The following is a 25,000-nucleotide window of genomic DNA, read 5'->3' as shown; positions in this document are numbered from 1 at the left end:
TGTCCAGTGGCCGAGAGTCAGCAGAGGAAAGCACCAGACCTGCAATCACACCCAGTGACAGCAAACCTCATCACCGCAAGAGCAAACATGGTAATAAAAACAGTTTCACACACACACACACACACACACACACACACACACACACACACACACACACACACACACAGACACTCCACAGAGTAAAGAGGTATATCACTGTGGTCATGGTGTATTTTGCGTTTATTAAATTGTTATATCACAGCACAGTTTAATTTTTGTATCAGACAAATATACATTTGTATCGCATTGCATCGTTTTTAACTTATCTGCATTGGTAAAAAAAAAAAAAAAAAAAAGTAGTTTATATGTAAAAAGTGAAATTTTAGGTTATAAATGATGTACAGGCGATCACTACAGTTTTAATTCAGATCTGAAGAGAATACCGCTAGAACAGTGAGAGAAAGAAGAGTCTGAGCGGGAGTGGTGAGAATGTAGAGAGATAGAGATTAGATGCAATCTTTATTCCGCTGTGGCTATTGTATGAGTTTCACCTCCTGATATACAATAAACCAAGTGTTGATCTCCAGAGCTCCTTGTCGGTGTCTGAACTTCAGTGGCGAGAAACCAATCAGCAGAGCAAAGGCAAGAACCCACGAATGCGTGCGGAGGAAGAACAGTGTGTAGATTGATTTCCCCTCGCTACACTGTTTTCTTGAACATGTTCTCTCAGAATTGCTGCTGCTATGTAAATGTAATGTATCACAACACTACGGAGACCAAGGCGTGTCCTGAGAGTTACATAGATTATAGATTAACATGGCAGAGGTAGAGCTGCATCTGCCTCCAGACAGAACAAGAAATAAACATCTGGTTTTATTTAATCTATTCTGTTTTGCACCCCTCCCTCATATACACTAAGTATCATTTATATATACAATATATAAATAATATTGATATGAATATAATACTGGCGTATCTTGCATAACTGCATGAACCCTTATGGCACAATACAATTCAATACATTTATGATCACTACCTTACTCTGAAGACTTACACTGAATGGAGTCAGTCAGGTTGCATAGTCTGGACAGTAGCTGCTGGTAGCCAGCCTCAAGCAGACTTTTAAATGATCATAAGTCATAATGGAACAGTGATTAAACTTAATAATCTTCATTTGGGAAAATGCTGACTTACATAAATAAGTGGAGTCACTTAGCTTGCAGCAGTTTTGCAGTATTTCATGGTGACCCATGTGCTAGAAGAGATCTCAGACTGGCCATCCTATATGTCAATCAAGTGGCAAATGCCATAGAGAGCATAGGTGATAGACTAACATCCAAAAAAATTTTGTAATGATACACGATTTACTCATACTACTTTTGGGCACCCCGTTCTAAGACATCAAACATATGTCGTTTTTTTTAATGACGTTCTTAAAAAAAACAGTTGCAGACTAAGAGGAATAAAACACCTTAGTAATGTTTAGTAACTTTAGTTATGTTTATTCCTCATTTATCAGGTTATATTAATTCTGTTTTTTTCTGTATCTTTTCTGCTTCTGCCTTGTATTCATATTCCATTTCGGCTGAACAGCGAAGAACAAACTTGGTAAGCTGCTTTATTTTCCCTGAGTTCACCAGCGTCACTAGAATCTCGTGAGCATACTTTTACCCTCTGACCCTGTGTGAAGCAGGGGCGACATCGGGCAGCGGTGCTGATGAACAGTTATCTTCTTCCTCCATATTTGACCATGTGGATCGCCTGTCTCGAGGCTCATCTGACGGAACACGACGGATTTCCAATAAGGTCCAGTTAATTGCCATGCAGCCTGTGCCGAGCCCGACCTCTCATTCGCATAATCAAGCTCTAAGCCCTGCCCTCAGTGAAAGAATGATGGATGGAAGCAAGGTTAGCTCTGAGGTGAGTAGAACTGTAGTGTTCAGAGGTGCATTAAGATTTGTGGTAGGATGGTATGCTCTTTTTCTGAAACGTGTGGGTTTTGGTTGTGTATGCATTCAGATCCAGGTTGCTCTCAGGCACAAGTCTGAGATCGAGCACCATCGCAATAAGATACGACTACGTGCAAAGAGAAAAGGCCACTACGAGTTTCCATCCATGGAGGACATTATAGCGGTGTTTGGAGACAGTTCAGAGCAGCAGCGAGTCTACCAGCAAGCCCAGGAGCAAATACACAAGATCCTACATCCTGATACACAAACCCCCTCACCGAACGGAGAGCCTCACAGGAGGTAATAATAATCTTCAATAATAAGATTTCACATATATAAGATAATAAGATGTATATTTTAAAATATATCCAACCAGAGCAGAGAACTGGCCAAGATGAACAAGTGTGTTTTGTTCTGGATTCATAATATTGCTTTCACTTTTAATATGTTTCTATAGTAACAGTTACATATGGTTAAATAGGTGGATTTTTTTATACGTGTAATTGTTTTATAGTTTTCTGGGTGGAGGGAATATTTTCAGAAAAAAAGAGAAGTTGTTTTACATGAAAAGATGACTTCCAGGACATATTCCAGAATTGGCAGGAATGCTGGGAGCTCTGTATTTCTGTGCACTGTATTGCTGTGCAAGAGGACTATTTTGAAAGGGGTGTAAAGCCCAAGTCTGGATAAATGGGGAGGGTTGTGTTATGAAGGGCATCCAGCGTAAAACATGTGCTAAATTAAATATGCGAATCACGAACCAGAATTTCCTACTGGATCTGTCGGGGCCCGGGTTACCCACGACCACCACAGGTATTGTTAGCCTACAGGGACATTGGGCTACTGTTGCCCAAAGGAGGAGAAGTAGAGGAGAAAGACATCCACACAGACAGCAGGGAAAGGAGAAGTGTAGGAGAGTGGAGGTTGAGTTGGTACATAAAATATTAGAACTATGATTGGTAAAGGGAGAGAGTCAGCTGATATGATGGAGCAGAGAAAGGTAGATATGTGTGTTCAGGAGACCAAGTGGAGAGGGAGTAAGGCCAGGAACATTGGAGGTGAGTTTAAACTGTTCTTTCATGGTGTGGATGGAAAGAGAAATGGTGGGTCCACAAGTGAGTTGTGGGATGGAGGAGAAGAAAAAGTTCTGGAGTGAGTAAGATGAAGTTGTGGAGAGTGTACGTAGGAAAGAAAGATTGGTGATTGGGCCAGACTTCAATTTGAAGGGAACAGACGTATACCGATTGGGGAGGCAGAGGAACTGATCTGTGTAGGATGTGCTACAAGTTAGAGCAATAAAGGATGCAGGTGAAAATGGGTTGACTAGTGAGGAGAGTGTGTTGAGAAGATGGAGGGAAAATTTTGAGCAGCTGATGAATGAGGAAATTGAGAAAGAGAGAAGGTTGGATGATGTGGAGATGGTGAAGCAGGAAGCAGGATATTTTGGAAGGTGAGAGGATGTCTGACGAATGGAGAGGGAGTGTGCTGGTACCGATCTTCAAGAATGAGGGAGATGTGCAGAACTGCAGTAACTACGGGGTAATTAAGTTGATCGGTCACACCAAAAAGTTATGGGAAAGAGTAGATGAAGCCAGGCTAAGGGAAGAGGTGATCATCTGTGAGCAACAGTATGGTTTTATGTCAAGGAAGATCACCACGGACGCAATATTTGCGTTGAGAATATTGATGGAGAGGTATAGAGAAGGTCAGAAGGAGTTGCATTGTGTGTTTGTGGATTTAGAGAAAGTGTACGACTGACTTGTTCAAGGTGGAGGTGGAACTGCAACAAAGAGCCCTTTCCAGTTTGTAGTGGTGATGGCGAGGCTGATGGACGAGGTCAGAGAGAAGTCTCCATGGACTATGATGTTTGCGGATGATATTGTGATTTGTGGTGAGAGTAGTGAGCAGGTTGAGGAGAGTCTGGAGAAGTGGAGGTATGTGCTGGAGAGAAGGGGAATGAAAGTCAGTAGAAGTAAGACAGAGTACAGGTGTGTAAATGAGAGGGAGGGCATTTGAGTGATGCGATTGAAGGGAGAAGAGGTGATAAAGATGGATGAGTTCAGGTACCTGGGATCAACAGTGCAAAGTAATGGAGAGTGTGTTAGAGCAGTAAAGAAAAGAGTGCAGGCAGGGTGGAGTGGATGGAGAAGAGTGGAAGGAATGATTTGTGATGGAAGAGTATCTGTAAGAGTGAAAGGTAAAGTTAATAGGACTGTGGTGGGACCTGCTATGTTGTATGGTTTAGAGACAGTGGCGCTGACTAAAAGACAGGAGGAACTGAAGGTAGCAGAGTTGAAGACGTTTAGATTTTTGTTGGGAGTGACGACGATTGACAGGATTAGAAACAAGTTTACAGGAACAGCGCATGTAGGACGTTTTGGGGACAAAGTGAGGGAGGCCCAATTAAAATGGTTTGGTCATGTGCAGAGAAGGGACGTGGGGTATATCTGTAGGAGAATGCTGAGGATGGAGCCGCCAAAAAGGAGGAAAAGAGGAAGGCCAAAGAGGAGGTTCATGGATGTGGTGAGGAAAGACATGCAGGTAGTTAGTATGAAAGAGGCATATATAGAGGACAGAGTAGTATGGAGATGGAAGACTGTGGAAAACCCTTAAAGGGGAGCAGCTGAAAGATGAAACCTCATATTTTGATAATTCATTGATTAGAATTTGTTGCATCTGAAGTCTATTTTCTTAATTGTTTGTGTACCTCCAGGGCCAGACGTTCTCCCAGACAGCGTCAAAGGCAGAATTTGAGTGGAAACAGCAGCCTGACTGATAAAGATCGTCTCATTATGGATGGCGATGCCACGTACCGAAAATACCCAGGAGTTAACAATGTGGCCTACGTGGTAAAATCACACATTTTTCATTAACACTCTGCAGTTTCATTTCCAGGAGCACTAATTTTATGTAACTTTCTCCATCCAGTCAGATGCAGATCAGCTTCCTGATGTCGATAGCCCCTCACCGACCAATGAGGTATTTCTTGACCCGGGGTCTCCACCTCCTGGCCCTGCCCCTGCTCCGCCTGCTTATATTCCACCTCAGCCAACCATTGAAGAGGCACGGCAGCAAATGCACTCCTTGTTAGATGATGCATTTGCACTGGTCTCGCCCTCCTCACAGACTAGCTCCGCCCCGTTGAACCTCAGTGGAGGTACGGCAATTCCTGGGGTGGAAGTGGTCAGTCCTGTTCCACCGTGTAGTCCACCACCACGTTCTGTTCGCCAGTGGGGCTCTTCGTCCTATCCAGCAGCCCCTGCCCACAGTCCTTTCTCTGCTGTGAGTATAGAAAAAAGGTTTATATACAGTTACGAGTTTAGCCTTTTATGATGTACAACCGCAATTCCAAAAGCGTTGGAAGGCTGTGTAAAATGTACATAAAAACAGAATGCAATGATTTGCTATGATCTGCAATGATCTGCTTCATAGTAGAAGAATCCGGGGGCTGAACTGGCCTGCCTGTAGTCTAGGCCTTTCACCAATTGAAATTAATTATTATATGGTGCATCTTCAAGCGAAAAAATACAACAAAGAAGACCCAGGACTGTTGAGAGTTTAGAATCCTATATCAGGCAAGAATGGGACAACATTCCTTTCCCAATCTCCAGCAACTTTTTTCCTCAGTTCCTAGATGTTTCCAGACTGTTGTTAAAAGAAGACATGATGCTACACAGTGGTAAACATGGGCCTGTCCCAACCTTTTTGAGATATGTTGCTGCCATTAAAATGACCTTATTTTCTTTCTTAAAATTTTATATACTATGATATGTTTTTTATCTTCTACTGTGAATAAAATATGGGTTTATATTTTTATAAATTTGCAAATCATTGCTGGAACTTTGTTGGAATTGGGGTTGTACATGCAAAGATTATTTGGAATATTTTTAAGATGTAGACAAATAAAACCTGTGATTCGTTTACATTCGTTATTAACAGTATTTCCTCATTCATCACCATCTGCCTGTTCAGGGTTGTGGTTGTTTACATTGTGGAGAATAGAATCAACCAGACTGAAATGATATACTATACATGGACAAAGGTATTGGGACACCTGACTTTTTTTACGTCATACTTGATTCTTCTTCAAACTTTACTAACACCCTTAGCTTTTGAATAAGCAAAAATCTTCACAAACACACTCCAAAATCTACTGGAACATCATCCCAGAAGATTGGAGGTTACTTTAACAGCAAATGGAAACTAAATGTTGATTGAAATTGAAAAACAAATATGAATTTTATGATCAGGTGTCCACCAACCTTTGTGCATATACTAGAGCTTATGTTGAGAAAATACCCGAGCCAGAATTCACACACCTTGCTGACAGCTCTTTGGTTTTCATATACTAAATCTATTAATGAAAAACAAGAAAGAAGAAGATTTTTACAGCCACACTCATATGAATCTAATTACAGAGGTGCAAAACTTTATAAATTTGACTTTGTGTCCTTATTTTTTTTTTTTTAATTTGTGTGTTTTGTAGAGATATGCTGAATTAGGAATGTCCCCTACATCTGTGCAAAACTTACTGCAGAGGTGAGCTCGATGATAAATGCCCTGATATTTTATCATGTATCCTTCAATGAAATAAAAATGTGTATGCTTATACAGTAATATTGAATATTTACTTTGCCGGCAGGCTATGTGCATCGATTAAAGCTGTGCTAATAAGTAAAGAGTGTAAAGGCGTATTTAGCAAGTCTAATTATATTCTATACGCAATAAAAAAAGGGTTGAAACTGATTGATATTTGATTGACAGGCAGTCCCTAGGTTCTGGATATCTAGCATCCGGAGAGCTACAATCTGATCCAGGTTACTCCAGCAGGGGGCAGTATGGAGATGATATCCCATCGTCCCCCCGGCCACGACCAGTAGGGGGCAGCACAGGTAGATATCTCTATTTACCTGTGACTGTTATAGTTGATGTAGTTTGCATGTGCTGATGATTTTATCTCTCTTTCTGCGTGTGTGTAGGTGCACAGTTGCATCAGCTGACACAGGTAGGTTTATCTAGTCGGATCAGTGTGTATCCCGGAGTGGGACGCAGTGTTTCCGGACTCTCAGGATCCAGCTGGGCCCAGTACCGCTCCGATGAAGAGATCTCCAGGCCTGGAAACAATCGAGAGGCTGTGAGTCACATGCACAATTCTGGTTATATAAAATTTAAAACATGCTCCAACAACATGTAAACTATTCTTTCTGTCCTCACATGTTCATTACCTGAAACATTCCTAAGGTTATCCAATTTCCCCAAATGAGCATTTCCAATATTTTGAAAGGTTGTAGCATAAACAGCTAGAACTAATTTGATCTGTCATAAATATACATTATATAATATTTGTTAATATACATTATATAGGCCGTTAAAGTTGACAAAAACAGACAGGAGTTGGAGCTGGAGGTGGCAGAGTTGAAGACGTTGAGATTTTCATTGATAGTGACGACAATGGACAGGGTTACAAATGAGGCCAAAGAGGAGGTTTATGGATGTGTAGAGGGAAAACATGCAGGTGGTCAAATTGAAAGAGGCAGATTCAGAGGACAGGGTGGTATGGAGACAGTTTTATGGGCAGTGGTACAGTGGAATTAGTTCTGCTGCAACCAGTTATTTTTAGAATCCACATCATCTCAATCCTTAAAGGTCTTGAAGATATTTACATCTAAACACACAACTTCATGAAGTTAAATGTCTAATCTTTGAAAACAAGTATGGGAACATGTTTGATAATTAGGTTTACGTCAAAGAATATATCCCAATCTTTTCCAAACCTCCTCTAAGACAGAATTAAATCTGTAAAGGCTATACTGTAGCATAATAACAGGTCAAAAGTTTCTTTTAACATGATGCTACCACCACCATGCTTTACTGCAATAATCATTCTGGCCTTTCACAAATGACTTGCTATGATTCATTCTCCACTAAGCACAGACTATTGTGATTCCATGAAGTTTAGGTGACTGAAGTCCTCAGACCAAGATACTGAACAATAGATTGCTGTGATATACTGTAGGATAGAGAAGAGGATCAAAACATTCAGGATGTTGCCTTCAAACAGATTGCAGATTAATATGAAGGAATCTATCCAACCAGGCTCTGTCACTCTTTTGCAACAGATCCTGTCATTCCCTGAGTACTCCTCATCTCCCGTGTTTCAGATGCCCAGGTCATCAATAAGAGATCCTTCCACACCAACAGCAGGATACACTGGGCTGGAGGAATCCTCTCCACCTGTGCAGTCCTCAGCCTCACTTATTAAGGCCATCAGGGAGGAGCTGCAAAGACTCTCCCAGAAACAACCAGCCATGGCCGGCTACCAGAGCTGAGAAACACCAAACCAAACCCAAACAGAGGCTAAACTCCACCTATAGCTGGTTGCTGGAACTGCTGATTTTAAACATGCTACCTAATCCCCCACTGAACACACGCACCAGAGCCAAGGTTTGTTTGAACCCTATTTCTATCCCTATTCAGCACACTGGACTGCAACAAGAGACACCACTTCAACAGAACATGTCGAAAAGAGAGAAAAAAAATACCACAAATGAAACATCACTAACTTAAAAATACAACAAGTCACCTCACCCACGATATCCAATAGAAACTCTTCTCTCCTAAAGTGCATGCTATTTAAAATAGTGAAAGAGAAGAAGAAGAAAAAAAGGAAATTGTTTGTGATTTTTTTTTTTTCCCTTTCTCAAATCCAGCGTGAGACCCCCTCCTTCTATCTCCTCAGTGCCATTTTTACATGTCCGTCAAAGTGCTTCCTTCAGAAGGGTCATCATTCAGCCCCTCGACTTCCTCTGGTGCTAAATCTCATTCCTGTTTCCACCAATCGTCCTTGAAACCTGAAGCACTGGTAAAGCAGTGGTCAGCAGGGTCTTTTCCTTTGAATCCACTTTTTTGTGTTACGATTTCAGAGTATGTCAAACAGGGAAATAAATAGTCAAGTGTACTTAGAGAAGGATGTTTTTCATTGTATTTCAGGAGAAAAGGGCTTTCAAAGGATGTGAGTCAAGCTGATGGCGTGGCATCAAACCGAGAATGGTGGCTGTGAACAAAGCGCGTTATATTTGGATGTACAGCAGCCAAAGAGAGAGATCTCAGAACAAGAGGCACAATATATATAGAAGTTCTATTTATAAGACCACTGACACATCATTTGTACAACTACACATTTTTGTACTGTGAAAAAGCAAAGGTTCAGCTTTGGAGGTGTTCTTAAACTGTTAAATGATCCAGAACATCTTGATAAATAAAGTGTTTAACAGTAGCCAAATTAACTTTCCTGTGTGGGAATTGGACCTGAGGTAGATATGTAATGCATAGAAGGATACAACCTGAAAAAGAGCAAAGTTACTGTTGTGACTACTGTTACTAGCAGCATATCCTGAAATGTTTTATTCCACTTTTACTACAGCAACTTGCCCAGAAAACCAGTCCATTAAAATTTTGGGTCTAATGCTGTGGAACATCCGAGAAACCAAGTTAGTTCCTGTTATCACTTGTGTTATAACAACTGGGAAGTAGTCGTTGGTGGACGAAGTACACAAACCATTATATACAGTAGGTAAAATATGACTCCAGTAAAAGTAACTTTCACTTGATTAAAAGTACAAAAGTATTTGCCTTCAATTGTACTTAAGTATCCAAAGTACTATAATTTATGATGGCTTTAATGTTCCTATCATCATTTTTATCACAAGATTTGTTTAATCGACTCAGTGTATGTGAAAAGACTCTAATGTGACTCTCAGCACACTGATCTATTAATAAAATTATATTAATGAGTCAAACACTGATTGATTCCTATTACAATTATCATGAGCCCAAAACCTTTTTTTCAAATACGTCAAAAAAAATCGCACAAATAAGGCCACGGGTGTTGTGTCGAGTTCAAGTCAGGAGTTTCTTCCATCATTTATTCCTCTCTAAATGTTCTGCTTGTTGTTGAACTGATGCTGAAATGTATGTTGGTAAAAAGTAGAAACCACCAAGCGCCAATCAAAACAAGTTCAAAACCACGTGCACTCGACCCTGATTGGTGGTTCGCTGTGTGATTGACCAGTTTAGTTTTTATCCTCATAATTAAAAAGAAATTACTGATTTCGCAAAATGTATTTGAGTTAAAAAGTCAGATATTTGACTTTGAAATGTTGTGAAAGATTTCCATTTTTTCTGGATTCAAAATGTGACATTGTGTTTAGATGTGGATTAAGTGTGTGAACTGCGTAATGTTCTATTTCCTGGAACAGACCTGTTAACCACTGCTTTACACAGTTTCATACATGACCACTGTCTTCTGTCCAAACCTCAACTCAAGCGGACTCCGGGTCCCTTTAGTGTGAGTATTTGAGCTTGTCCACATGTGCATCGTCACAAAATTGAAATGTCTACAGTCTGTTGCCTGCTCTCATTTCCCCTGGTGGTTCAAAATGGCAAAACGTTTTCTCAGTTAAGAAAAGGATTCAGTCATGTGACACAAACTGGAGGAAAAATCTTGCTCAGTATCATCAGTCTACGTTGCCATCTATTCAGAATGGTGGGACAATAGTTTTTTTTATATATTTTTATTTTTTTTAGCTTGTTTTTGCCTGTGGATTGTAAGAGTTTGCCGTGAGCCGGTTCTTCAATAGAGTAGGGCACGTTTAGCGCTTTCCCCTTTATGTCGATATAGTCCTCAGTTTACAGCTGTTTGTTTTGCACAGTTTCTTTTAATCTTTGCACAACGGTTTTTAGTGACAATGCTAAAAAAAAAAATCCTAGAGTGGTATCTGGAAATTAATACACTACCTATATAGATATGCTATATATAAATATACAAACAGATATAAAACATTCTATTACACTATATATTATATAAATTGCATATTGATGTATTTCTGATGAGCACAATATGACTATATGTCTTAACTATATTAGAGTTTATTTATTTTATTTATTGTTTAAAATATATGAAGTCATTTTAATGTTGGATAAAGTGTTGGTATGGGACATGAGATATAAAATTAAAAACAAAAAGACCAAATCACTGTTAAGGCATATAGATGGTAAAGCTCAGTAATTTAGTAGGCAATCTGTATTTTCATGTGTACAATCATGTGAATTTGGGCTAAGAGTGTTTTTTTTTTTTTTTTTTTTCTCTCATGGTGGCTGTAAGGTTATGTGACAAGATGGAACTGTTATGTATTGTGTTGTACACCATGGCATTTAGAAAACAAAACAAAAAACCCATATATATATATATATATATATATATATATATATATATATATATATATATATATAATTTTATTTCTCGGACAGGTAAAAATAGAGCATATACTCACCCTAACAGGCCTTAAGTCAATCTGCATGTTACTTAATGCTTTAATGTTTTTTTATTATTTTATTTTTTTATTTAATGTGTTGGTGTCTTGATGGGCATGCTGATATATATGCTTTAAAAAAGTAACACGCTTATAAAAAACAATGATGTGCAATCCAAAAGCAAGCTTGCTAGATAGATTTTGTTAAACATAAACGTGAATACTGTGTTCTGGTGGTATAGGAGATTTAATGGGAATGGTCAAGCACAGATGAATCACCTTGATTATGGATAAAAAGAAGAAGAAAAAGAAGCTTGGATATTTTGCAATTTATATACTTGAGTCATATTTTTTGAAACCATGGAAAGGTCAGTATTTCTGACTCTTATTTAAAAATACAAAGAGATATTATGTGAATATAGACCATTTTAAAAATGAAGAAAAAAAAGTGTAAAGGTAAATGTCATTCTCAAAAGCAGACTTCTGCAAAGACCAATTGGGGGGAAAAAACGAGTCGTTTTTATTTTGGGTGTTACACCGTTCAGTCGGTCAGTCATGTACAGAGCTGCTGAGGTGATGAAGTGGCTATTTTTTAATAGAGTAGCAGAAAAATCCGCATCCCAAATGTCTCTGAATAGCTGTGAATTGTGTAACTTGAGCTCATGGTTTAATATGTTATGAAACTTCATACTTAATACATGACCTCTGATTAATTATTCAGCAGTAATGTACTTTCAAAATTCCTTAAAGTTAATGGTATTTAAATACAGCAGGAATAAAGACAACTAGGAATATGAATAAACAGATAAGGTATTACATGAATAGGAACAGGAAGTTCACTAGACTTTCTTTTAATATTTTAGAAAACGATCTAAATCTGTGAAAATATTGCAGGCAGGTCCTGAATATATTGATGTAGTGATGTGTTGAAGAACTCTCAGATACAGAATGTATAGTTCTGTTTTGGCTTTTCCAGTGTTTCTAAAGGCATAGTGGATTATTAATAATACATAAAATAATGAGTTAAGGACATGTCAAATGTAAACATGAATAGCTCTAACAATACAGATAAATGTATATTCATCTCTATAAAGGCCACAGTGGTCTTCCCCCCCCCCTTTTTTAGATCATTTACCAGTGCAGTGTGGTATATCTTAACAATCTGTTTAATTTCACATGGAAATAATTAATAAAGTAAAATCACAAACAATTAAAATTGCCGTATTTTCTTTTTTTTTTTTACATGTCCTGAATATTGGTATCATTTCCTAAACAAATGATCATTTCTACAATTCTATGATCAGACTATACGATTGGTATGTGCTTTTTGAGCATGTCATTTCAAATTTAGTTCCCATTTGCTGTTATAGTAACCTCCACTCTTCTGGGAAGATGTTTCACTAGAGTTTGGAGTGTGCGAGTGGAGATTTGTGCTCATTCAGCTGCAAGGGTGTTAGTGAAGTCAGGTACTGGTGTAGGTACTCTGGGGTGGGGTGCAGTCAGCATTCCAATTCATCCCAAAGGTGTTCAATAGGATTGAGGTCGGAGCTCTTTAGCAGGCCATTGCAACTGCAGATCTTCCACTTCAACCCACATATCTGACTTTATGCACAGGGACAATAGCATGCTAGAACGGGTTTCATAGTTCAGGTGAATAGAAAATGTAACGATACAAAGACATTCAATAAAAGAAATGTGCCTACGATTATATGGTAACAGTATAGGGAAGAACCACATATAGCTGAAATTCAGGTGTTCGAATATTTTTGGGCCAAAACAAACAAACAAATTAACTAAATTTCATATACAGTGTATAGTTGCATACACACATACTTTGTTTTAAAATTATTTGCATGACCTAAAATGAATTTTATATGAAATTAAACTCTTACATCTTACAAACTCTTAAACTCTTACCTTAAATTTATGAATTTATATATATATTCCACATTAATTTATTCGTAACGGATTAAACCATGGCCTAATTGTTTAAAACTGTTACTCCATCTATAACCACTGTGTCACCTCAGCAGCTCTGAAGTCAAGAAATCAGTGAAGATTATATGATTAATCCTTTTTATTTACATTATCATACCATGTTCCAACCACCGGACTAATATGGTGCTATTGTGTGTGTGTGTGTGTGTGTGTGTGTGTGTGTGTGTGTGTGTGTGTGTGTGTGTGTGTGTGTGTGTAATAATAAAATAACCCCTATAACAAGCTGTACATTTCCTTTGCTGTTGAAATGATTCACATGTAGTGAAGATGAGTATCTGTGATTAATATCTCTGGGTTAATGCGAGTGTGAGAAAAGAAGTGACTATTTTTTCATTCCTATATGAGTTTCATAGATTATTGGAGGTTTCTGGAAACTTAAAGGAATATTCTAGCATTTTTTTACAACCTTATTCCGCAATATTGTGCATTTATTGCAGGCAGGAGTTTGGACATGGTTTTAAAGAACAGGAAGTCTTTTGAGGTGGTAAAATGAACAGAAAGAAACGTTACACATATCCCCAAGTAGAATTTGAAATGATGAATAAATAATGAATTAATAACGCTTTGCTATATTGATACTTTGCTGTTAATAAGTAATTCTCAGGTAAACAATGAAATGCAGATCTAAATTCTCAAGATTTTCAGTTTACTTATTAGAAATTGAGACACATCTCGAATCATACACAGATCCTTGTTACCGGTGATCAACTAGTGTCTTTTTGACCAAGGAAAAGACACATGCGAACCGTTTATACTAACTTTTCTAATTTCCCAAAGGTTTGCTAGCATGATAATAACTCCAGTTACTGCCAGTTGAACACTAATTAAGACAAAGTGTTTGTTTAAGATTAGATTACAGTGATGGGTATCAAGTCAGATTTGTTAGGAAATTGAATTTCTGAGCGTATAGTATATATAAGGGAAAGGTTTGAAGAACGCTAGAATATGCCTGGAGTATTGTAAAAAAGATCACTTCCAAAGACCCCATTTACACCTGATTTCTCCAATTATCTGTCTGGATGGAATTTTGGTCATATTTTAACTGCATTCATTTGCACTTGTAATCAGATGTTGGCCGTATTGCTTTAAAATGAATAACAGATCCTTTTACGTTGTTCCCAGTTTTCAGTTATTTTTATAGCAGTGATAAAGGCTGCATTTGGGGGAAAAAACTAACAAAAAAACTGAATGTGTAAGGAATGGATCGTGTTTTTGTTCAAGCGTACGCAACATCTCGTTAAAATGTCTTACATCTAAAATGGATTGAATTGAAATCTGTTTAAAACCTGATTGGGTGCATGTGGAGAATCTCTTTCAGGATATAATCCTTATACCCAATGCGCCATTTAATTGTTTAATAAACCATTCGCAATTCGAGTATCAGGATTATATCCGGATAAGAATCGAGGAAAAGGATTATCAACATATGAGATGCAAATGCACCGCGTTACATGGATGCAATCCTTATCCGGATATGATCCAGAGTGTAAATGGGGTCACGTTACATCTCTGTTTCTTGTTAGCACCTTGGAAATCTCTTTCCTTTCGTCTCTTTATGACATCACACTCTCTTGGTCTCTGCAAACTGCATCCCTGTATTTAACATGTACTGTCTCTAGATTGTTGTGCGAATTTAACAAGGATAATAAAATCATGTGCATTCAAAACGAGACACAAATGTGTTTTCTTTTACTGACGTATGACCTCAAGGTCCTTTAATGTACACAGCAGGTAATTCCAGACTTAAATAGGATGACAAACACTCTTTCTTGACTTACTGAACCTAATTCCACAGGAAACAAGGACAAGCTGTTACAGCCACGTGGTCTAATCCTCTAGATATTATCCAGCTCCATGTGTGTTCCCCCCACCCAAAGATCCTGTAATCTTATAGGAATAGCTTCTCCAGTCCACAACCACCTTTTTGTATGCACAACACAAGAGCACATACATAAACCCGTAGCATTAGCGTGTTATTCCAGATTCTCAGGTTACCACAGAAGGAGCCAAACACAAAGGCAGCGCTTAAAAAAAACCTGTTTTGCAACCCAGCATCAGTGCCCCACCCTCGCTTATAGTGTTCCTCACACCGTTTCTCTGTTTCTGGAGATACCTCCTTGCGTATTCAGCTTTTGACACGATAAATGCTTTGTATCATCCAAGAAGTCAGGATAAGTCGAATATACTCCAATCTGACAAGAGTTTCAGGGAAACGTCGCATGAAATCTGAGAGGCAGCATCTGTAATTCACAACCCGGTTGTCTGATATCAGGTTGACATAGGAAGACATGACATAGTGTCCTGAATAGCACGTTTTTAGTTTTCTTTTGTTGTAAAATGAAAAGAGAGCATGCCTTTGGAAGACTCTCGTGTCCTCTTTTTTTTTCGTTTTTTTTAAAGGAAAGATGAATATTTTAAAGCATGCATGGGTTCTGAGATGTTTTGTGTCATGTAATGGAGGGTGAAAGCACATGGAGGTGCAGGCCTTCATTGTAATAAAGGTACAAATAAACAGAATGGTGGAAACATAAACCTATTACAGATATCTATGTTTGTATTTACAGTACGTAATTAAATATATGAATAATATTCCTGTATTCTCTTGAGATGTCAAACATTTTAGAAAATTGGACTAAACTTTAAAAGATTTATAAGTAAAGCCTTAATCTGAACCAAATCTGATGTCGATCACATTATACAATAATAAAACAGATTAAAGTCAGTGTTATAATGACGTTTCTTTAGAAAACATAAATATTGTTAGCTCTTCAGTCGAGCTTAACACTTAAAGAAATCAGATTGACTGATGTCCTCTTCAATTAAATGAAATACAAATCAAATGCAAACACGTCGAAGTAATAACTACTGAAATGAAACAGTTATTAGTTTACATTGTACACAAAGCAGAATTGGTGTACTGGCTGTACTCTATTAATCCTTTGTTGATGTTCATGCAAGCATGCAATGTGTTTTCTTTGGAAACATGGCAGTGTTCACACCCATCACACACACATGGGTCACTTAATCACATTAAATCCCAACTTAAAAACATAAAAGGTGAACGTGACCAGACAAACATGTCTAAAATACATTTTACGGACAAAAGTATTGGGACACGTGACTTTTCCAGTCATATGTGTTTGATCATGTGTTGGATGCAGTAAGTGTATGGGATGGATTTGGATGCAGTAGCATGAAATTTTCCCTTCACCTGAACCAAAACCTGTTCCAGCCTGACAATACCCCTGTGGACAAAGCCATCTCCATGAAGATTTGCATAACATGGGTTTGAGTGGCCTGCTATAGAGCCCTGACCTCAACCCTCTTGAATACTTTTAGGATACATTGGAACGCTGACTGCACCCCAGGCCTTCACACCCTACATCAGTACCTGACTTTCATGAGCACAAATCTCCTCAAGCGCACTCCAAAATCTAGTGGAACATCTTCCCAGAAGAGTGGAGGTTACTATAACAGCAAATGGGGGCTCATTGTGGAATGGGATGTTTACAAAGCACATACAAATCCTATAGTCAGGAGTTTTTGTCAGGATTGTGTACTGTGTGATCAAAACTGATCTTAATGGACTGTACCAAGATTTGCTATTATATTCGAGTTACCTTATAGGAAATATGATCTCATTAAGGATTTAAATACATATGGCCTGATTTTCTGATATAATTTTAACATAAAAAATCTTGAGTTGGTATGCTGATAGATTCATTAGGATTGTATCATATCGTCTGACAACTTAAACAATAGAAAACCTCTGAAAATGAAAAAGTGTATCTCAGTGTAAAATACTAATATGTAAAAATGTGTAAGGTGGAGACCTGTCCAACCTTCTTCATTTGTTTAAACTAAATTACTGTATTGCTGGTGTGACTTTGCCAAGCAGGCGCTCATTTGCATTTGTATTTGGTAGTGTTCACATTCCAGCTGTTACCCTCTGCCAGTTTTTTATGCTTTGTGCTCAAACTAATTCCTCAACAAAATTTTTGCACTTCAATACTTTTACAAACATTTAAGCTACTTCCTATTTAACTTAAATGTATATTTAGCCAAATATATTTTTTGATTACAATTTTAACACAATAACCACATTTACCACATACAAGTAGCCTGTAATGTTTCTGTGCCGAGATACAAACAAAAAAAAAAGTCACATCTACATCTTTCAGTTACATCTACTGGTTCTTTTCATCAAAACAGAAATAGTTTGTCTGTGGCAAGGATTAGACAGAGTACACTGCACACTGTACATGAGTAAAAGTACAAATATCCTCCTTACTTGTTACTTCAGTAAAAGTAAAATATGCTCCTTATGTATTTCTAATTGAGCAAAAGTAAAAAATAATTGTAATTTATAATTATAATATATATATATATATATATATATATATATATATATATATATACAGACACAGCAGGAAAAAATAAGTATTGTACGTCACAATTTATTTCAGTAAATATATTTCTAAAGGTGCTATTGACATGAAATCTTTAACAGATGTTGGTAACAACCCATGCAACCATGGATGTCCATAAATCAAATCAAATCAAATCAATCAAATCAAATTTTATTTGTCACATACACATACATACAGAGTGCAACATGCAGTGAAATGCTTTATACTACTGTCCAAAATTTAAGCATAAAAAGCAATAAAATTAAGGATAGAAAAAAAAAACATAAATAGGGTAGATAAATAAATAGTATACCCTACAGAAAATATATAACAAATATATGTATATACATGAATTAGTATGGAAGATATAGGAAGTACAAATGAAAGTGATTTAGTGATTGTCCTTAAAGTGTCCATGTGCAGTATGGTGTGATATAAAGTGGCACTTTGCTGTTCAAGTCCAGAGTTGAAGTGCAGTTATGTGTAATAATGTGAAATGACACACAAAGAACACATGAAGACATGATGAAAGGGAGGTGGAAAAAAAGGCACGGAAATCCAAGACACCAGCTGAAATCGATCAGTAATTAGAAAGCAATCCTGCCCCTCGTCAGTGCAAATTAATATCAGATGGTTCAATCCCAACTGATGGCCTGTATAAAGGTGTCCTATTACCAAGGTGTCACACAAGAAACAGCTCATGATGGGGAAAAGCAAAGAGTTCTCTCAAGACCTTCGCAACCTTATTGTTGCAAAACATACTGATGGAATTGGTTACAGAGAAATTTCATAACTTCTGAATGTCCCAGTGAGCACTGTTGGGGCCATAATCCATTTCACCATAAACCGGCCACAACCAGGTGCTCCTCTTAAGATTTCTGACAGAGGAGTGAAAAGAATATCAGAAGAGTTAAGGACCACTTGTGGAGAGCTTTCGAAAGACCTGGAATTAGCAGGTACAATTGTTTCAAAGAAAACAACAAGTACGTTTAAAGTTTGCTGCACAACATTTGGACAAGCCTGTGGAATACTGAGAGAATATAGTCTGGTCAGATGAGACCGGAATTGAACTCTCTGAAGGTGTGGGGCTGTTTTTTAACATACAGTACTGGCAAACTTCATATAATTGAAGGAAGGATGAATGGAAAAATGTACCGAGACATTCTTGATAAAGTTCTGCCGCAATCTACCAGGATGATGAAGCTGAAATGAGGGTGAACATTTCGGCAAGACAACGATCCCAAACACACAGCCAAGGACCCTTTCAATTGTTTTCATTAAAAAATAATAAAGCTGCTAGAATAGTCCAGCCAATCAGCTGACTTAAATCCAATTAAAAATCTATAGAAAGAACTAAAGATCAGAGTTCATAGAAGAGGCCACCGAAACTCCAAGATTTGTGTAGAAGAAAGAGCCAAAGTCACATCTGAGCCTCCATACGAGGTGTCTTAAAACAGTCATTACCAACAAAGGCTTTTGTACGAAGTATTAAATTCATTGTGTTCAATAATTCTTTTCCTGTGTGATTTCACATTATTACACATCATTTATGGACATCTATGGTTTGATTTCTTTGCAGGTGTGGGTTTCCTGGGTATATATATGGGGAGTGGTAGCTCAGAGTTTAAGCTGCTGGGTTACTGATCGGAAGGTTGGGGGTTCAAGCCTCGGTATCGCCAAAAGCTGCCCTATTGGGCCCTTGAGCAAGGCCCTTAACCCTCTGTGCTTCAGGGGCACCGTATCATGGTTGACTTTGTGCTCTGATATGCGAAGAACAAATTTCACTGTGCTGTAATGTATGTGTGACAAATAAATGCTATTTTATATATAATATAGCAGACATTTTCAAAGAGAGAGTTTTCTATACACACGCCATGTATGTATTTACTATAAGTAACGAGATGTTAAATATTAAGCATTAAAATGTAAATGATTCCAAAATTGGAAATTGTAAAAATAAAATACCCTGATGATCTACTAGGAAAAAGACGACCTTATTGGTAACGATTGCTTTTAATTTGTAATATTTTGGAAATAAGATTTTGTCACAATAAAAACACTTTTACGTAAGTATGGGTTAATATTTCTGTGCAGAAATACAAACAGTAAAAGTGAGTTATTCTGTAATCATGTCCTTAGATGTACATTCAGGACTACTGCATTTTGGTGCGTGTGTGTGTGTCTGTGTGTGTGTGTGTGTATGTCTGCTTGTGTGTTTGCATGTAATGTTATTGTCATTATCATTCCAACTATATACAGTCATTATCATTCCAGGGTACACGGTGAAAAAAAATAACGTTACTCCAGGACCGCAGTGTTACATTTATATTTATATTTATATTAAGTTTGTAATCTGGCGTATCAGTGTAGATTTATTCATTGCTAGAGACTCAAAGCACTTTTGTACGTCGCTCTGGACGAGGCTGTCCGCCTAAATGCCGCAAATGTAAATGTAAATGTACATAAATCAACCTAGAATAACACAAAACACAAAACTACACAAACCTAAACTAGAACTAAATGTATATGCTCATTTTTTTAAACGAAAATAAAAAAACCTGCATTGTTTTGATAAGCAAATGACAGTGACGATTTAATACCTATGTAAATGACATTATGACGTCATGTGCCGGCTCTCTGCGCATGCGTTAACTGACAGCCCTGATGTGGAGTGTTAGTAAATAGCCTGTATGGCCCTTTAAAGCTCAGGTCCTGCCTCCTGCTGTTCCTCAGTCTCTCGGGGACTCAGTTTACCTGTCGGGCAGGTACATGCCGGAAACTTGGGTTTGTTTGTTTTTTTGTCCAGAGCAATTATGAGGAGAATTCGGATGGTTTTAGGTGTCCAACATCACACTCCGTGATTTAAGAAGTTGGACAGGTGTAAAGTCTGGTGAAGGTGTGTGCGGGTTTGGAACATCATTTCAGCCGGTTATGGTGTGTGTGTGTGTGTGTGTGTGTGTGTGTGTGTGTGTGTGTGTGTGTGTGTGTATGTGCGTGTGTGTGTGAGAGAGAGTGTTTGCTTACAATGTTTTACTCATAATGGCATTAAATCTGAAACCTACAGCATCCTGAATCTGGAAAGATCTAAAAGATCACCTACAGGGTAAAATATATTGTCGGTTTGATTCCAACTTATAAAATATGTTTTGTACTTTTGATACTTTGAGAAGTAATGATCAGGCTATTAAACTGCTCCTTAATGGGGAAGTTATTTCTTCTTCTTTTGCTGCTCGGCATGAGGAACATGACCAAGCAAATTAACTGCCAACTTTGTCTTCATGTTTTCTGCTTGGTTTGAAGCTGCCCCAGATACGGAGTGACATTTGTTTGTTTAAAGTCTGCTGCTGCTGTTACATGTTGACTTTCTGATGTTTACAGTAGCATTGTGCTGAAACTTGTTGAATAAAGAGGATGACAGGAGGAGCGAATGGAGTCTCCATGAAGACGCAGCTGGTGAGTGCGATAGAGCTGCAGGAGCTGGAGGAGGAGGAGGAGGAACCGAGTGAGGAACCGGGTGAGGAACCAGGTGAGAACCTGGGTGAGGAATCGGGCGCCACTGCTGCTGCTCCCGCCGATCCTGATCCTGCTGCTAAACCTGTCGAGGAAGCTAATGGTAATTGTTTCTACATATAAAGATCTGAAATTCACACTGGAGTCTATGAAACAGGTCATTCTGCCTGCCTGCTAATACACTTCATCCACATGTAGTCTCCGTTTGCTCCTATAATCACCTATAATTTTGCTCCTATAATCTGGGGAAAATGTAACACTAGATTTTGGAGTGTACTCTTGGAGATTTGTGAGATTTCTGATGTTTGGTGAGGAGGCCTGGGGTACGTGTTTGAATTCATCCAAAAAGTGTTCAACAGGGCTGACGGTTATAGCAGAGCTCAGCAAGATCTTTCCGTCCAATCACATGCAATCTATATCTTCCTGGATCTGGTTTTGTGAACAGGCTGGAACAGGTTTGGGTCTCTCATTTCAATTGAATTCCCCGCATCCAAACACATGCTATACAATTTTGCGCCTCCGAATTTGTGGTAACAGATTGGAGAAGAACCACTTTTTGCTGGAAAAGTCAGGTGTCCCAATACTTTTGTTTGTATAATAGACTCCTTATTCTAATTTAAACTATAACTTTAACCACTTACCTTAACTCGGTTTCCCAGAAGGTTTTGAACCCAACATGGCTGTCATTAAACTTCTCTCTAAAGTCATGATGATGTTACGGATTTATAAGACTGTAACAATAACATATATTGAACATTCTGACCTTCCATTTAAAAGTATTGTGGAAATTAAATGTTCACGCTCCCAATGAAGGGTTTTTGCGATGATCATGTTTACTCGTTTCAGATCTCAGCCTATGATGTGAAAAGGTGAAACAAGTGAGGAATGTTTTAGGGAGAATAATGGAAAAGAGAGAACAAACTAACAATATCCTGGTTGCATAATGTTATTATTCGGTAATAAAATAACTTTTATTCGACTCTCATGAAATCTCAGAATCTGTGCTGTTACATCTATGCTATTGACTGGTTTGAGTAAATCATGGGCAGAGGGACTGATTATCTGCTGAATTTCGGCTGAGGCTGTATTAGTTCATAGTTCAAACGCAGTGCAAAAAGAGCTTTGGTGTATTTTATTTATTTTATTTTCTATTTTATTTTATTCATATATTTTATTTTTAAAAATAATTTTACCCCCACTTTCTCCCCCATTTTTATTAATTTTTTTTACTGTATTTACAGGGTATTAATAATTGTAGTAATGTATTGAAAACAGAATTGACAAATTCAGTAACAAATTTGAAATGCAACAAAAGAAATAGACGAAGTGTAAAATTCAGGGTTGTGATGTCAGGCAGGTTTATTAAAGTGGCCAAAAACACAGTAAATGCAAATGCATGTTTTTATTTTTACTATTTTCTGAAATCTTGGGCAAACACCCATCTTTTTTATTTGCCAACATTTACCTCTCTGCCACCATCATCTTCAAATACCTAGATACTTTCCAAGGTTAATGATATAATGGTGGCAGTTACCATCCATCTCAATTTTTCAAAATGTAACGTGTCCTAGGCCTTGACCTGTTCATGACCTCTTAACATGAAGTCATCGCACAACTGCTTTGAACAAACTGATGCTTTCTAGTGATGGGAAGATCAAATCATTTTAGTGACTTGGTTCTTCGAAACTCGTTCAATAAAATGAGTCTTTTTTCGAGTCATTTATTTCTTTTCGTTTCTTTAACTACAGATCCTATAGTGAAAATATGACAAAGCAGCTAAGGTAAAAAAAATTATGATAAACAGAATGAGTAGCTCATCTCTCATATATTCTGATTCGTGTAGTTAGTTTGTCATGTGACTCCCATTATTAATGTAACAAAAAAAGTCGTGATTCAGACAAAAAAAAAGAAACTGATCTATTGCATCATGTAGCGTCTTTTATAGCGTCGCGTTATTAAATATTGAACGACTAGGACTAGAAGATTAGACGAGGTAAACTACTGAATTCTGTTCTACGTTACCTATAGAGATTTTGCGATGCTTTGCGTCCAATTGAAAAAGAACTCATCGCTCTTTATGTCTACAGGTTCACATTAAAGATTTGTTCCAAATGAATCGATCATGAACAACTTCTCACTAATGCTTTTACACTTTTGCATATTAATCACTTGTGATACTCATTACAATAATCACTTGCTTTGGATATACTGAATGCAAAAAAAGGTTAAAAAGTAAAAAAAACAACAAGAAGTAAAAGTACCATAGTAATGCACGTGACCTTTTTTATTTATTATTAAATTAAATATTCTTTTCTTCCTGGTTTAATCAGTGTCCTCTGACCTGGTCATCCCTGTGCTGCCTTTCTATCCCCTCACAGATCAGAAATGTTACAGCGTGGAGGAGGCGGTGGAAAGCATTGGCTTTGGGCGCTTTCACATACTACTCTTCGTTATTATGGGCAGTGCCAATGTAAGAGCAAAGTAAATGTTACTGTGTGATACAGTACCGTATCTGTGTCTCTATGTATCCGTAAGTCTGAATCTGTGTGTGTGTGTGTGTGTAGATTGTTGAGGCAATGGAGATCATGCTGTTGGCTGTGGTGTCTCCTGAGATCCGATGCGAGTGGCATCTGGAGGATTGGCAGGTGGCCCTGGTCTCCACGGTGAGGTTTTCACACTCATGTATAGGCAGTCTGTAATACGTTTGGTATGGAGGGAAGCGTGGGGTGGTGTGTGGTGGCCTGATGAATAGAGGAGCTGCTGTTACCATGCCAAAGTTGATTATTTTCCTGATATCCTGATTTTATTGTTTTTGTGTGTAGATGGTGTTCCTGGGCTTCATGGTATGCGGGGTACTGTGTGGATACGTGGCGGATAAATATGGCCGCTGGAGGGTCAGTTTACATTAAAAACATATGAGATCTCAGAACACATTGCAGTCTGATGATGATGATGTTGGATATCAGAAAGATTTGTGTGTGTGTCCACTGAGTTCCGTTTGTCGAGTTCCATCTGTGTGTTCACACAGGTGGTGTTCGGGGGCTTCGTATGGGCCGCGTATTTCTCTATGCTCACATCATTCGCTCCATCCTACGGCTGGTTCATTTTCCTGCGAAGCATGGTGGGCTGTGGAGTAGCAGCTACGTCACAAGGGTAAACACACACGCACACACATACACACACAAACACACACACACTCACACACACACACAAACACTTCTTCTCAATAAACGTATTAAACGTGTGTTCGGATGCGTCAGATTTGTCCTGAAGACGGAATTCATTCCTGCTAAATACCGAGGTTCACTGCTGCCCCTGGCCTCGGTACGTGACAAAACAAAGCTCCTGTGTAATAATAATAAACTTGATAATGATCATGATGATGATGATGATTTTCCTATTAAAAATTCTTCTGCGGTTAGATTTTCTGGATGATGGGATCGTTGCTGATCATCATTCTGGGGATGACTGTGGTGCCCACAATGGGCTGGCGCTGGATGATCCGCTTCTCCGTCATCCCGGGTGTTTTACTCATCATCCTCTTCCAGGTGAAGCTCATATCACATCTCAATAGAATAATCCTGGACACGGATACATTTATTTATTTATTTATTTATTTATTTATTTCTCGTAATTTAAATGAATGACATTTTATATTTATTTCACTTTTCTTTCTTTCTTCTTTTTTTGTGTTGGGATTTGTTTGTTTGTTTGTTTGATTTATACTTGTGTATTTTACTGTATTTTCTTTCTTTCTTTCTTTTTTCTTTCTTTTGTTTATGATGCACTTGTTTATTTACATTTTTATATGTTTGTATTTGTGTATTTCAATGTCTTTCTTTCT

At 38.0% G+C, this 25,000-nt stretch overlaps 2 protein-coding genes across 6 annotated transcripts in view; both read left to right on the top strand.

The window, feature by feature from the left end:
- Nucleotides 1-9,581, top strand: part of si:dkeyp-27e10.3 (UPF0606 protein KIAA1549) — a 34,874-nt gene extending 25,293 nt beyond the window's left edge. Inside the window, 10 exon segments of the mRNA XM_046873560.1 lie at nt 1-90; nt 1,573-1,587; nt 1,670-1,899; nt 1,999-2,228; nt 4,642-4,777; nt 4,857-5,210; nt 6,415-6,467; nt 6,693-6,820; nt 6,908-7,062; nt 8,048-9,581. The exon segment at nt 1-90 is cut by the window's left edge and continues 38 nt beyond it. Of these exon segments, the coding sequence (XP_046729516.1) occupies nt 1-90; nt 1,573-1,587; nt 1,670-1,899; nt 1,999-2,228; nt 4,642-4,777; nt 4,857-5,210; nt 6,415-6,467; nt 6,693-6,820; nt 6,908-7,062; nt 8,048-8,257 (1,601 nt within the window). The 3' untranslated portion in view covers nt 8,258-9,581.
- Nucleotides 9,582-20,329: 10,748 nt separating this feature from the next.
- Nucleotides 20,330-25,000, top strand: part of svopl (SVOP-like) — an 8,399-nt gene continuing 3,728 nt past the window's right edge. Inside the window, exons 1-8 of one of the 5 annotated variants that reach the window (XM_046872474.1) lie at nt 20,330-20,542; nt 21,025-21,259; nt 23,535-23,626; nt 23,721-23,819; nt 23,979-24,050; nt 24,185-24,309; nt 24,417-24,480; nt 24,579-24,704. In XM_046872474.1, coding sequence (XP_046728430.1) covers nt 21,058-21,259; nt 23,535-23,626; nt 23,721-23,819; nt 23,979-24,050; nt 24,185-24,309; nt 24,417-24,480; nt 24,579-24,704 — 780 coding nt within the window. In that variant the 5' untranslated portion in view covers nt 20,330-20,542; nt 21,025-21,057. Of the gene's footprint in view, nt 20,543-20,670; nt 20,750-21,024; nt 21,260-23,534; nt 23,627-23,720; nt 23,820-23,978; nt 24,051-24,184; nt 24,310-24,416; nt 24,481-24,578; nt 24,705-25,000 lie in introns of those variants that run through there. The other 4 variants (XM_046872475.1, XM_046872476.1, XM_046872477.1 and 1 more) reach the window with 4 other exon arrangements.

Source organism: Silurus meridionalis, chromosome 18 (genome assembly GCF_014805685.1).
Source record: "Silurus meridionalis isolate SWU-2019-XX chromosome 18, ASM1480568v1, whole genome shotgun sequence".
NCBI lineage: Eukaryota > Metazoa > Chordata > Actinopteri > Siluriformes > Siluridae > Silurus > Silurus meridionalis.
Note: the sequence above shows the minus strand (reverse complement) of the source record. Positions and strands in the feature narration are given on the sequence as shown.